We start from the raw sequence: 13,775 nt of genomic DNA, 5'->3' as shown, positions 1-13,775 counted from the left end.
TAAAAACTACAATAAATAAGTAACTCGAGTAACCCAAAAATTAACAACGTTTCATTATACTACTCTATCATTCAATATAAAAATTGCCAGTAAAAATGCTAAATTCGTTTTGTAAAAATTGTGAGCCTTTGACTTTTATTAAAGATACAGAGACATAGTATGTATAGGGATATTTACAATCTATATGTATTCGTATATTACTTTTTGGAAATCATTTATTTTAATTATTCTGCAGACATTCGATCAATCACATGCAAATATTGGTTATAACAACACTATTCGTCAATTATGTGGTAAAATATCTCGACAAATCGTATTCTTTTCGTTCATGACTTATATTTGTGATTAAAGACTACTTGTATGAACTACCATTAACAAAAATTACAATCGATTCAATTTGAATAGCGTATACTATAATTTAATTTGTCGAAAGTGTTTTTGCACTTTCTTTCGATTCACAGCATACTATTCATTTTTATCGGGTCTAAACGTGATCACAGGTTATAGTTGATAAGTATGAACCAAACAGTGGAAGAGCTAAATTTTTGCGATGAGCTGCATACAACAAAATACGTTGTGTTTCTGTATTAATAAATGTTTTATTTAAATCGAAAATTATTAAAAACATTTTTCTTTTTCAATATAACTTTTTCTTGGCCTTATTACATTATCACATGGGATCGGATTTCACACACAATCAACGCATATGATACATACAGCCCACTGGCTTATGGGATTTGCTACACGTATGATATGAACAACTATTATGTACGTATATTTCATACAGATTATTATTCGCTTGGTTCTTCAGGTACCCATTAAATGTCACACTCATTTAGGTTATTATATTTCAAAGAAAGAAATGAAAATTCTACAAACAACGGATCTTTTGAATTTAATTTTAATTTCATTAAAAATTTCCCGTTCAAAACTTAAATCGAATGTCAATCAAAAGTTCCTGAAATAAAATACCAAGCATAAAGTTTTTATCAAATACTTGCATTCTTGCGTATGAAAAATACTTATAATATCGATAATTGAATTTAAAAAAAAATACGATGAGCCAAATATAATTGTATACACATCTTTTCATTACCTAAATATGTACATCAAACGCACAGTCTTATCTGGACGTGTTAACTTAATGATTTTAAGATTAGGTACTTTATAGAATAATTAGTCAAATTCTAAGAGTTTGGATGTTGACATATATATATATTATATATGAATTTGGTATAATATATTATAAAAAAAATAACATTCTGACGAGGCGACGGACAAGTTCATTACTTTGTATACAATTATCCCAAAAGGACGAAAATCATTTATACTGTTACCATTATTATGCATGACTTGTATTTATACTTGCTTGGTATAAGAAGTGTAATTTTATTTTTTTATTAATGATTTAAATTTCAATTTTAGCAGTAACTTTAGGTATTATATTTTAATAGATCAAATAAAAAATTCTTCATGTAAAAATTTATATATTTTTTGAATATGGCATGACTTTCAATATGAAACTGCTCAGACTCTTTTGCTTCAATTAATCGATTGTGATAACAATACATTTATGTACCGATTTGAGTGTTCATGCAGAACTGTACATCAGTTGCGTTACATTAAATTACATACGTCGATATTTCGTATGAATATATATAAAATATAAGGCCGCCTCATTCAATATACTGACTAGATCAGTTTTTTAATCATATTTTATTATTTTATACTAAATACTAAAGTGTCCATGTATATCGTTTCTTTTCGGGTTGGCAATCTTTTCAGATGTATATAAAGAACTATCATTTATTATCGTTCAATTTTGTTCTAAAATATAATGTAATCGTAGCGACAAAATTTTTAATGATTATAGTGCACGAAATCATACATAAAATTTTTTTTACAACTTAAATATAATCATAAATGATTTCAATGCACCTTATTTATTCATGTCAATTCATGATATTTTATTTCAAATTAATGGAAAAATTTAATAACGATTTCTTTAGATACTTATTTACATGAAATCTAGGACCGTTAGGATCATTTTATAGATTCTACTAAAGATTTTGTCTTACAATTTTCATACATTCGTAGTTACTTGACACTGAATTGACACTATTGGGTCTATTGGGAAGAGACAAACGAACTTTATATCATTTTGTAATATGAATCAGTAAAAAATATTTGTATTAATGCAAATGAACTGTTTCCAAAACTATAAATAACATTTTATGCTGATAGCATCGAACATAGTTCAGCTTTCATTGATATAGGCGCTACGTAACTCAATGCTTTCCAGTCTGAGCTATTATCAATATCGAAGACTGATAAGTTACAATAATATCTCTCAACTATGTTCAATAAAAGATACTTTGTTAACAATGAGTAATACAATGTTATTCGTGTGAAAAAAGTACTTCCAAATCCTAAATAGGACGGGGCTGCTTAACTAGGAACTACGCAGAAACGATAAAGATGAAATAATTTTTGAGTTGACACATCAGTTGATTCATAATTAATAAGTATTCTTGTATATAACTGTATATCGTTCGTCAAAATGATTAGTATTTCAAAAGATATACTAATACCGTATTTTTGCGATATAAATTCATTAATGCAAAACGAGTTCAAAAAATATATAATACAAAGATCAATGTTTATAAATTTTTTTTAAGGTTTGAATGCTTATTCACTTTTGAATTTCATTGAATGCTCTATACTTTTTAGGTAAAATACTACCGTTTTCGGACATAAAAATTTGACTGTAGAGCTGTAAAAGTTACTATATTTTATAAATTCATAGTTAGCACTAAAGTTTCTGATTGAAATTCGTAGTGTGAACAATGATATTTTCAAAAACAGTAGCCTTCATTACTATATACAAAATTCGCATGAATTCTTAAAACGGCTCGTTACACAGAATACTTATTATAATAATATGTTTAACAAGTTTCAACGGTTGTAATGTCCGAAATGATTGTTGAAAATAACAATCTTTACTAACAAAAACTCATGTTGTCTAAATCAAAAATTCAATTCATTAAAACAGTCCAAACGAAATAGTATACAAAAATTATTCAAATAGTATTTACAGTTCACAGTGAAAATGATAAATTACTATTTACTGTTACTTTCAAACCCATGTCTCTTTGAATAACTATTATCAAACGCACACGTATAAAAGTATAGAACTGAAAAATCACGACGTGGTTATTCGCTTGCGTGTAGGTAAAAATTAATTACAACTCTGGTACAGAAGAAGTTGAAGATGTGTTTTTAGAATTAGCGAAACACATCTCGGCGCCTTCTTCGTTTCACCGTCCCATAGACCTACGACCTCTGAACTGACTCGCGCGTCACTTTTTGTCAAAAAGTGGCAGTTTACTTCTAACGGCACCTTCGCACACAACTAATCTCTGCGCTGCATTGATGTTGCACAGGTTACCGGATCCTTCCAGTCTCGCTCTGAGAAAGGCTATCCTACTAGGGACTGCGAGATCAAGGCAGTGCTCACCTAATTTACCGTTACCATTTGCTTGTTTACGCTCAAAATAATCGACTATTTTGGCAATGGCTTTGCTCGACGGACGATCGAAGCGATCTTCCCAATAAACGGAGTCACCTCCACCAAGACTAGCCAAGTCCTCCGAGGAATCTGTGTATATCGACGAGGTGCGATGATCGTCAAGAAGGAAGAGGCTAGAAGCTGCTGAACTGCTCAGGGTCGACGTGTGACGACGATTTGGCGGCTCAGGACTTAGATCCTCGCCGACGCAGCTCCAAAAGCCGGACTCGCAGCTACCACGTCGGCGAGTTTCCCAGTTTTCTCTGAATAAGGGATGAGCGAAGAGGCTCGCCGCACCGATCTTCGTAGCAACCTACAAAACAAAATCATCATATTCATTAAAATGCATATTTCAGAGACTAGACTTTTCAAAAAATATATTTATAAATTTTTTTAAATCAATTCTCAAATGCGCTCGTTCGTTGATCTTGCAGCACTTGTGTAATTCGAGTTATCTTGTCATTTAAAAATTAAATATCAAAGCTTGCATAAAAATATTAATCAAACAGCTGATTATACAATGGATAACGACAGTAATTATACTTAGAAATGAAGCATTACGATGAATGAAGATTAATTTCACTTCTAGCGATGAGATCCTCAGTTTAGCCTTTGTTCGCTGAGCTAGCGAGTCGAAGCGATGAATAAAATTAAATAAAAAATCGCCCAACCTTACCTTCCGCTCCCACTTCTTCCTCGCAGTGGGGCTGCTGGGCTCGGAGCTTGGCTTCTTGCGATCGAGCACTTTGATCATACCGTCTTTGACGCCCATCTGCTTGAACTTGTTCGATTTGCTAGCAATTCCCCCGGAAGAAGCAGCCTCGTCGGACCTCACATCCTCGAGAGACGGCAATTCGAGACAGCTGGAGAAGAGGTCACCGAGAATCTTCCTAACGCCACCGAGCGCCTGGAAGGGATTGGCGGTGCCGGGCTTGTAATGCGGATCCCGGCGACTGGCCAGTTCAGCGACCTTCCTGGACGAGTGGCAGCGTGCCTTATCGCATGGCGCCGCTGAGTCGTTGGTCCGAGCACCCGCCGAGTAACTGCGAATTCTGGCCGACTGCCGGCTGGCTGGCCTCGATCTGCGCAGAAATTCGTTCATCGTCGACATGAGCTCTTGATCGACCGATTGTCTCTTGCTCAGGTGGAGTTTGCGCTCTTCCTGGTGTCTCTTGATCAGATTGTCTAGAGTCTGCACGATGTCCAGAAAAGAAGGTCGCGATCGAGGTTCGTACTGTAAATGAGCGAAAAACCATATCGTTATAATTGCTTTTATCAACGTTCAGTCAGCTAAATCGAGTGGTTTACTTACGGTACAGCAGTGAAAAGCCAATTGTAGAAAAGCCGGTGGCGGATCGGATGCCGAGCATATTTCAGCGACGGCCATATAGTCGAGGCCGAAATTATCCGATCTCGGCAGTACATCGGGATCGGCGGGTACGCGGCCAATCAACTCGCAAACGACTATGCCGAAAGAAAATACGTCGGAGCGATGGTCGTACCACTGGCCTTTCAGGCACTCCGGTGACATCCAGTAAGGACTGCCCACGGTGCTGAGTCGGAAACCCGTGCTGGGATCGGGTATCTTGGCAGCCAAGCCAAAATCGCCGACCACGGCGGTGAGCTCGCGCGAAGAGGGATCTCGCTTCACCAGCACGTTCTTGGAGGTGAGGTCGCGGTGGAAGTGGCCCTTGCTGTGCAAATAAGCCATGCCGCAGGCCGTGTCGCGAGCCAGCTTCATGCGAGTGATGTGCGGCAGAGGCGTTTTCCTGGCCATTATCAGCTGTTCGAGGCTACCGCCGTTTATGTACTCGGTCAGAGCGTGCAGCTGACCCTCGTGCACGCATACTCCCATAAACCTGCAAATGTACAATTATTCGTATAAATAAATGACGTGTGCTTTTCAATTGAAGCGATTTATAAACTTTCGATTAAATTCGAGTTGCAGTTTGAATTTAATTGAAGCACTGGCGATGGGCACATTAGACTATGAAACGTAAAGTCATTGGCTACTCTATACCGATTGACATTTACGACAGGCCGTAAAAAGTGCGGAGAGCATAAACGCGCAATAAGAGTATAATTGTACGTTTGATTTATCTCGTGGATTAATAACACACTATTGCTATTTCGCTACAATGTTGAACGTTCGGCGAGATCATGATGGACGCACTGTTGCTTTTAAATTTATTCGATAAACGTCGATTTTTTTTCTTGCTTTCAAATCCATTGCGATAGATAAAATGTGGAGACACGAGGAAATCTTTGCGGGCCAGACGGTTAGTCATGTGCACGAATGCGAAACTATACAATTAAAAAAGATTAAACAAGCTGATATACATTATTCGATCGATCAACGATTGAAAACACCGCGAGGAGCTAGATTACACGAGTCAACGACTTGAATGCGACGTTACAGGTTGAATGAATCACTGCTGTATTTTTGAACTCGAGCGTTTTATCGGCAAACAAACTAGACCACGTATAGATCGTAAAGCATAGCTATAATATACATTGCCGCAGGTTGCCCTGAGACGTCAAGCGCAGCATCGGTATAGGTCGCGTCGCTCGTCATTCTCTCGCCTACGAGCAGTCCGGCCTGCATCTAAAAAGCGCATTTATCACACGCGACTTCCGTACGACCTTTAAACGCGATCAAACCTTCGGGATCCTTGACCTGATTGTCCTTAATGGTTTCTCGGTGGGCATTTCATTTTGTGGTCGATGCTTTTCTAATTGGAGCTCGCGCGCGTTTGTCTGTGTGTGTGTGTATTTATGCGGTTGTGTTAATTGGATTCGAAAGGTGAGTTAAGCGGGCGCGCCGGTGCTATATAATATGGATGAAAATGATGAGACTCCTTTTTTCCTTTGGTCTGCTTCGTTTATATTGCGAGCACTCGCAAGTGAAAGTCGCAGCTCGCGTCGAGACGGTAAAAAGTGCGTTGCCCTTTTTCTTTCTCTGCGTCTGTCTCTCTCTCTCTCTCTTTCTCTCTCCTTACTCGATTTCGATTTTTAATTAAAGCTCCGATGAAAACAAAACTCGCTCCCTGTCTTTTTTCGCGCGTTTTAGCCAACGTGTGACAAATCGTTATGTACAAGCGAGCAAATTGCCTGCGGGCCAATTGATTTTTATCGTTCGGTAATAATTTTCAGACTTTTATTATTTCTTTCGAGTAATCCTTACAAAAAAAGTATATTGCTGTAAGAAAATCGATTTAAAAGCACCATACAAGCATCTCTACGAAGTTGAGATAATGTGAACTCAGTGCCCGAACATTACGAGTAAATATAGCTTCGCTGTCGTCGTGATGTTGTAAGTTCGCAACGAGCTTGTAATATTGTTATAAACTCGCGCAATTATTGTCAGTAGCATTGTATGCAAGGCATGGACTGAACGATATGTATTTGCAATTGTGAAAATACAATTTATATTGTATCGCGTCGTGATATACGCACGAATAAATCAGCACGTTTTAAAATCACTATAACGTGCACATAATTATGATACGATTGAATGACTTTTACGTACCCAATGATGATTTTAATCCCTATAAAAGATGTAACATTGACTCTCTCACTCTCTTTCTGTCTCTCTTTTTCTCTTGAATTAATAAAATCATGCGGCGAAAGCCAATGCTGAAAATTAGCTTACAATAATTAAACGTTTGGCAAATTATTTGTCATCAGCCTTCCAGTACGTCCGTGTACATGCCAGCCGAGGTCGGAACTATATTTTTCATTCCAACGTCGTACCTTTTCGTGAATAGTTCCGGAAAATAATTATACGATCGAGAAATTTTTACACGTATTACGGCGTGTATCTTCGTTGCAGACTGGAAGTCTCGCAGGAACACACGTGTACCTTGGCTTCGGGTCAAAAATCGTCTAGCATAATGTCAAAGAACAAAGAGGTCGATAATGAATATCATTCATACATAGTGTGTACCACGTACATTCGCTCAATATTATTTATTTTTTTTAAGTAGTGCTTGAGAGTGTGACAAACGAGTAAAACAATTAAGCTGCAGCCTTTTCTTCCGCTAGTGTTTACGAAGATATCATTCTTTTATTTTAGTATCCTCGATTGTATTGGAAAACGATTTATTGAGCTTAAATCATTTTAATAATCCTCTAATCTCTGTAATTTAAGTGAAAAAATCGCAAAATGTATACATAACGAGTTCTAAATAAGCATATCGTAAGATAATTCATTTTATTCTATTTTGTCGGTTGTTAAATTGCTCATCGATTACTCTATTTCAACGATTCTAGCCAGCGAAAGTTAATTACAGAGATCTGCAATTTGTAGTTTTGCCTCGTTGCTCAGTCTATGTCTGTCTGAGTACACATGTGTGTGCATGTTTAAAATATATAATGTTCCAATTAGCTACCTGTGATTTATACAGCGTCCGAGTAGAGAACACAGTTGTATCTAATTTTTGTTGTCTTTATTTGTTGCGACTGTTTTTGATTCGCGCCAATGGGCTTATTATTGTATATTGACTCACTACACTGCGCGCGCCAAGAGGAAGAAGTTTATTTTTAGTATTATTAAAGGATATGCAAGGCCATATACGTGCCGAGTCGTTGATCTTGTAATGCACGTATTTCCTCGAGACTCTTTTTAACTCTTGGCTCTAAGTGAAATTAGTCGCGTTAACGCGTAAGCGAAAAATACATATTGATAAAAGAATGTGTTTACGTCGCTGAGCGAGAGAGCTTTTTTTCAAGATGAACAATTAGCGTGTGAGTTTGAATTATATACTTGCGAAATCGAGAAAATTACGGAATTATAAATGAAGGAAAAAAGACCGAGATAATTCTACACGGTGCTCCTTGCAATCGTCACGAATACGATTGCGAATTTTGCGAGACCATGAGTTTCTTTTCACGTGACGCATCTCGGGAGAAAATACAACGACTTTTGTGCCTGATCATTTTCTCTCAAGGACTTTATTTTAGTAAACTTAGAAGTGTCTCTTATCAATTTTTTCTTTCGTGGGTATTTTTTCAGTTGATAAGCGAATGCACTATCTTCTTTCTTTCGAAGCATAAGAAATGATAACTATTTTATATTCGTCAAGAGTAATCCACGCCTTGCCAGTTTTATAATTTGCGTTAAATGAAAATCATAAATTTTAAGGTTATCGAGAAAATTAATTAATAATTCTAAATTGAGCATGACACACACTCTCGAATCTGAGTTCTAAAACCGCTTAACCGATGATCATCGCCATAATCATCACTGTGCGTTGTCGTCGTTAACCGACTGACGTTTTTGAAGTGTAACGAGGTTAACGACGTGCAGTACTGCACGCGAGATATTAGACTCTCATATTATACTTCCACATTTGTTGAGAAATTTTTAAGAAAAATTAAATTTCAAGCTGGTGATTTTAAGCTTATCTCTACTGATGAAGCAACCGTTTAAATAATTGTTGAAATCTTGATTCAAGTAATTCAACATTTTAAAAATAATTAAATAAATTTACCTTAAAATATTTGGATGGTTTAGTTTATTCATGAGTTGAACTTCCTTCAGCATATTCGGTCGATTAGACGGAAGTTGATTCATTTTCAGGACCATTACTTGGCCCGTCACTTTGTGGGTCACCTGAAAAATAAAACGAAGCGAGGTTGATGATAAAAATTTACAACGATAGATAATATAAAATTTCTTGCAAAGTCATTCTAAGACATACGTGCTACTCTTATTACACTTTTTTCTGCGTCTCTCTTGCCAAAAAAAATAAGTCATAATATTACGTCGAAAATATTTTTGTTCAACGGGTATACGTGTGGGTAGATATATATAAGTACACGAAATTTCATATGGATTTGGTATATAAATAAGATGCACTGAGTAAAAATACTCACGCATTAGTAATCAGCACACTCTATTTTAGCAATTCCTTAGACAAATTTTTTCATACAAACGTGTCCTACTGAGGCGAAATTGCAATCGTAAAAATAGAAAATAAAATAAAATCGATTTGATGAGAGTGAAAATAAGAATGAATTTCGATGTTTCAACGATTAGTTAGGAAAATATACTCTGTGTGTATCGGTGTGTGTTTATATGTCTGCTTCGAATTGCACAAACGAGTCAATAATTGACGAAGCATAAAATCATTCTTCGAAACGTTCGCTGATAGAAGGCATTACAATACAAGTATGTAGCCATTTCTTTATTAGAAAGCGATGCATTCGTTCGCGGAAAGCCGCTTAGAATACTTGAAAATCGGGCGCACTATCGGAAGCACATTTGAATGAAAGAAAAAATGCAGAACAATCAATCTCTTGCGATTAACAAAAAATCCTAAAGTAGCGAGTATGTAGCGACGAAACGAAACATTGCGGCTGTTTGACAAAAAAAAAATGCACGCACGCGCAAGGAGATTCGCATAATGATACATAGCCAAGTGTGAGAAATAAAGATAAAAAAATAGACTCTTTGCTTGTGCCTAATATATAACTATTAGCATTTATACACAGTGCCTGGCGATGACGATGATGCGACAACACGAGCAGAAAGTACATCTAAGCACGTGTGCAAGCTAGAGAAAATGTGTCCCACGCTGTGCGCACGATGCCATAGTAACAGCAGCAGCAGCAGCAGCAAAAGCAACAGCAGCAGTGGCACATCTGGTTGACGAAGCGTTAGAAATCTCGTCGAATATAATTAAAAGGGAAATCTCGCGCTCAACTTGTGCGTGAGCGATGGAAAGTGCTATGCATACACACATACACTCACGCGTGCGCACGCATACGAGCGTTTGTTCTTATTCGCGAGCACGAGGAAACCCTTTTTTCGGGGGAACACACTTAACTTTTACCCATTGTACGGGCGGGGAGGAGATTTTTTGTCCTCCTGCCGTCGTTGTCTTTGCGAGCCAGGCGAAAGTGCGCGCGCGCGTAACAGCATGCAAAAGGTTTTGAGGAATGAGTGAATGGTGCGTGCAGATGATTCGAAATTCCACATTCACGCGCGCCACATATAATAACCCATGAAACGGTGAAAATACCGGCTGAGCATCTACGAAAATGAGTGCAAATTCATTGTCACGACTACGACTGAACGTTTTCTCAGTTTGGTAAGTTACACGATTATCGAGGCACCTACGTAGATCCAGTGCAACGTGCACTGCAGTCTACGCAAGGGAATTGAGTACATTTAACATGCGTGCCGCTGCGACGTCGTCAAGGTACAATATATATTGTGCAATAGGTTTGAAACTATTTTAATTGATATTTCCAACTAATGACGAGAAAGTCATGTAAGCGCTGGCTTTTGTATGGAAATAATTTAATGTTATGGGACATTTGCAATACCTGTAGTTTACATGCGTGAAGATGCATAAAAAATACAGGCACAGGTATCGACGTGTTTTGTATCGGACTTGTAAAAGATGTCGAGTATTTTATCGGCACCTTATAGTTGTATTATTACTAACATCACGAAAAACAATAAAAATTGATATTGGCAACGGGTTACGATTATGATCTATGCGTAAATTATTCTGCCGTCATTCTAATCTTAATAAAAAATAATAACAATAAAACGATTACCAGCTTCAGTTGTTCAACTTGGACGTAGTTTTCAAGTAGCAAAATTTTTCCGTTCATAAAAAATGTTTTATTGACAAACAAATACAAACAACGTCAATCATAATTTGAAGCTGTGTTTTCGTGCTTTTCGCATTTAGCAGTGACTATAAGAATTCATCGCGTGTATATCTCTTTTCTTAAAATAAACTGCTTCTCAAACTTTCGGATAATCCCATGCACAAAATTTTCTCTTTTCGCTAAAACTCCTGAGCTTAACGAATTACTCCTCAGAACTGGTATTCCAAGTGAATCCATATGTAATAATCAGAGCGTCGACTGGTTTTTTTATCGTATTATTTTTTAAAATTTTTAAAAAATACCAAGAGAATGGAATGAATTATGTCTTTGTGAGAGAAGAACGCTCGTGTATGTATGTATAATATGCGAGGGACTTGAGCAGTAGCCAAAAGACGACGATGATTCTGCTGTGAAGATACTCGAGCTCGACGCGAAAAAGAGGGGAAATATAAGGCGTCTTAGAAATAAACAAGTAGAAATGTTCGCGAAAGAGAAATTCCTTGAGCTTGTTTTTTTCGCGATTATTTACAAGTCGTAGAAGTGAGGATAATTGTTTGTGTATTCGTTGTTACCTGCGTGTTGCATGCAATTTATCTTCGAATTAGGCAATTTTTCATTGCGCGCGCACGATGATGATTAGCGGGCAAATACGTCGAAGAAGATAAGATTCGTTAATAATCATCTCTTGTAATGAATTCGTAGAAAATGGCCGAGTTGCCGTTTGAAAAAATATTTCATTCGCGTAAAGAGCGCGTATATTTTAAGTGGATTCGTTGCTACGCAGCGCGTCTGACACAATTACGATGAGCAAACTTTTCAAAATAAGTTTAACGAACGTTTGTGAACGATAAATTACAATCAACGGGCACAAATAGCAAATCAAAATTTCGTCTCCAACTGTACAATAAGTGCACGAGCTTTGACAAAGGCACAGATAGAAAAGCCTAATTAGTCGACAAAAGAACGATTTTTTTCACACTGTCGAACTAATTGGCTGGGTTATAACAAAGCTCGCGTCTCCTTTTAATAGCAGCACCCGGACCTATGTACCTATCCATCCCCATTGGTCGCATAGCAAAATTTCCCACTACTTTGGTAGCTCTTGAGTTTTATACGAGCGAAGGGATCCTCGGCGTCGCTTGATATTTTTTCTCCCTGCTCTTTTTGTTTCATCTCCCTGCTTGGTCGCACGTATTATACATCGTAGCGTGATTTAGGATGCTACAAGAATTTGCTTTTTAAATACTTTGGTGTACGAGCGCGCTTGCAGGCGCACAAGCGTCGGAGAAAGGAAGAGAGGGAGCTAAAAATGGTCAAGTTGAGAATGTGGTGAATTCGCGTACGTGCGTGGCGCGTGCGTAAGGCGGCGCTGGGCAACGATACTCTGCGGCTAAACCGAAGGTACTTTTGTGTTTCGCGCGACGTACGTGCAACCACACGGTCGTTCTCGGCGTGGAAACTAATTTTAGCAAAGTGCTCGCAAGCCTACCGCGAGTACGTATGTACACGCAGGCGCGCTGCGTTAGATATTGATAAAAGCTCTCTTTCTCTCTAGGCGCGTAGGCAAAATCCACGCGGACGAGCTCTCCGAGTGCTCTTTGCTATAGTTCTCCATGTTTGCACGAAGCCGGGCACATAAAGGCAGAACAAAAAACGACCACGGTGGTGACGACTCTACGCCTCGTCTGCAGCTAAATGGAAAATCTTACCGTTGCACTTATTTTTTTGCTTCAGTTCATATAAATCGAGGCGTACTGACCGTGGCCTAAGAGAGTGAGAGAGAGAAAGAAACACCGTAAGCACACATAACGTGATTTCACTCACCTAGTAGATATATATAAATAATCGAGTTTGCGAGTGCGTGAATTAATCTCTCACTATGCTTTTGCTCACTGACGGTGCGTGTGCATCATTTAGATCTCTCTCTTTCTTTCCCTCACCTACAGGCGTAATGTCGAGTATCACGCATTCGAAACATTTGGGATTTTCATGGTCGCGCGCGCATCATGAATCTGCGTGTACGTGTGTGTAATTTCTATAAGAATACTTACACATCACAGCTCACGCAGAAGAGAAAGCAAGTACACGCTCGGATTCTACTGTGTGTATGCAAGTGAGGAAGTAAATTCGTTCATACATAAATATATGTTCGCGAGTGTGCGTACCTGAGCCAGGGATGAGAGAGAGAGAGAGAGAGACAGGGAGAAAGAAAGCAATTTGTAAGAGATACCAGAGCGAACGGCAGGTAATTGTTGGCAAAATTAAACGCGTGGGAGTGAAAGACGCAGACGAATCATGGTATGTTTGTGTAAGCAAGAAATGGAGAATGACATAATTATAAATTTGACAACTTTTGTGCACGAGTAGCAGAAACGGAGTAGATAATGATCAAGTGTGGCTGCTGCTTCTTATGAAACTAACGTTCAGAGTTTCCATTACAAAATTTAAGGAATTTCGCATCTTTTTCTTTTCTAAAATTTCATATTTACAAAGACATATGGCAAAAGTTTTAATTGCAGAACTACGAGATGCTTATTATCCAACTTCAATTTTTTAAAATATACATGTAATAAAAGGATAC

At 37.7% G+C, this 13,775-nt stretch overlaps 1 protein-coding gene across 2 annotated transcripts in view; it reads right to left on the bottom strand.

Moving 5' to 3' along the window:
* Nucleotides 1–103: 103 nt before the first annotated feature.
* LOC106659318 (LIM domain kinase 1) overlaps nt 104–13,775 on the bottom strand; it is a 29,965-nt gene continuing 16,293 nt past the window's right edge. The window contains exons 2-5 of one of the 2 annotated variants that reach the window (XM_014381792.2): nt 9,061–9,182; nt 4,881–5,427; nt 4,245–4,802; nt 104–3,881 (exon numbers count right to left, since the gene is read on the bottom strand). In XM_014381792.2, the coding sequence (XP_014237278.1) occupies nt 3,360–3,881; nt 4,245–4,802; nt 4,881–5,427; nt 9,061–9,182 (1,749 nt within the window). In that variant the 3' untranslated portion in view covers nt 104–3,359. Of the gene's footprint in view, nt 3,882–4,239; nt 4,803–4,880; nt 5,428–9,060; nt 9,183–13,775 lie in introns of both variants that reach the window. The other variant, XM_023459880.1, reaches the window with a different exon arrangement.

This window comes from Trichogramma pretiosum, unplaced genomic scaffold, assembly GCF_000599845.2.
Source record: "Trichogramma pretiosum strain Unisexual culture from Peru unplaced genomic scaffold, Tpre_2.0 scaffold16, whole genome shotgun sequence".
NCBI classification, from domain to species: domain Eukaryota; kingdom Metazoa; phylum Arthropoda; class Insecta; order Hymenoptera; family Trichogrammatidae; genus Trichogramma; species Trichogramma pretiosum.
This window is presented reverse-complemented; position numbering and strand designations above follow the sequence as displayed.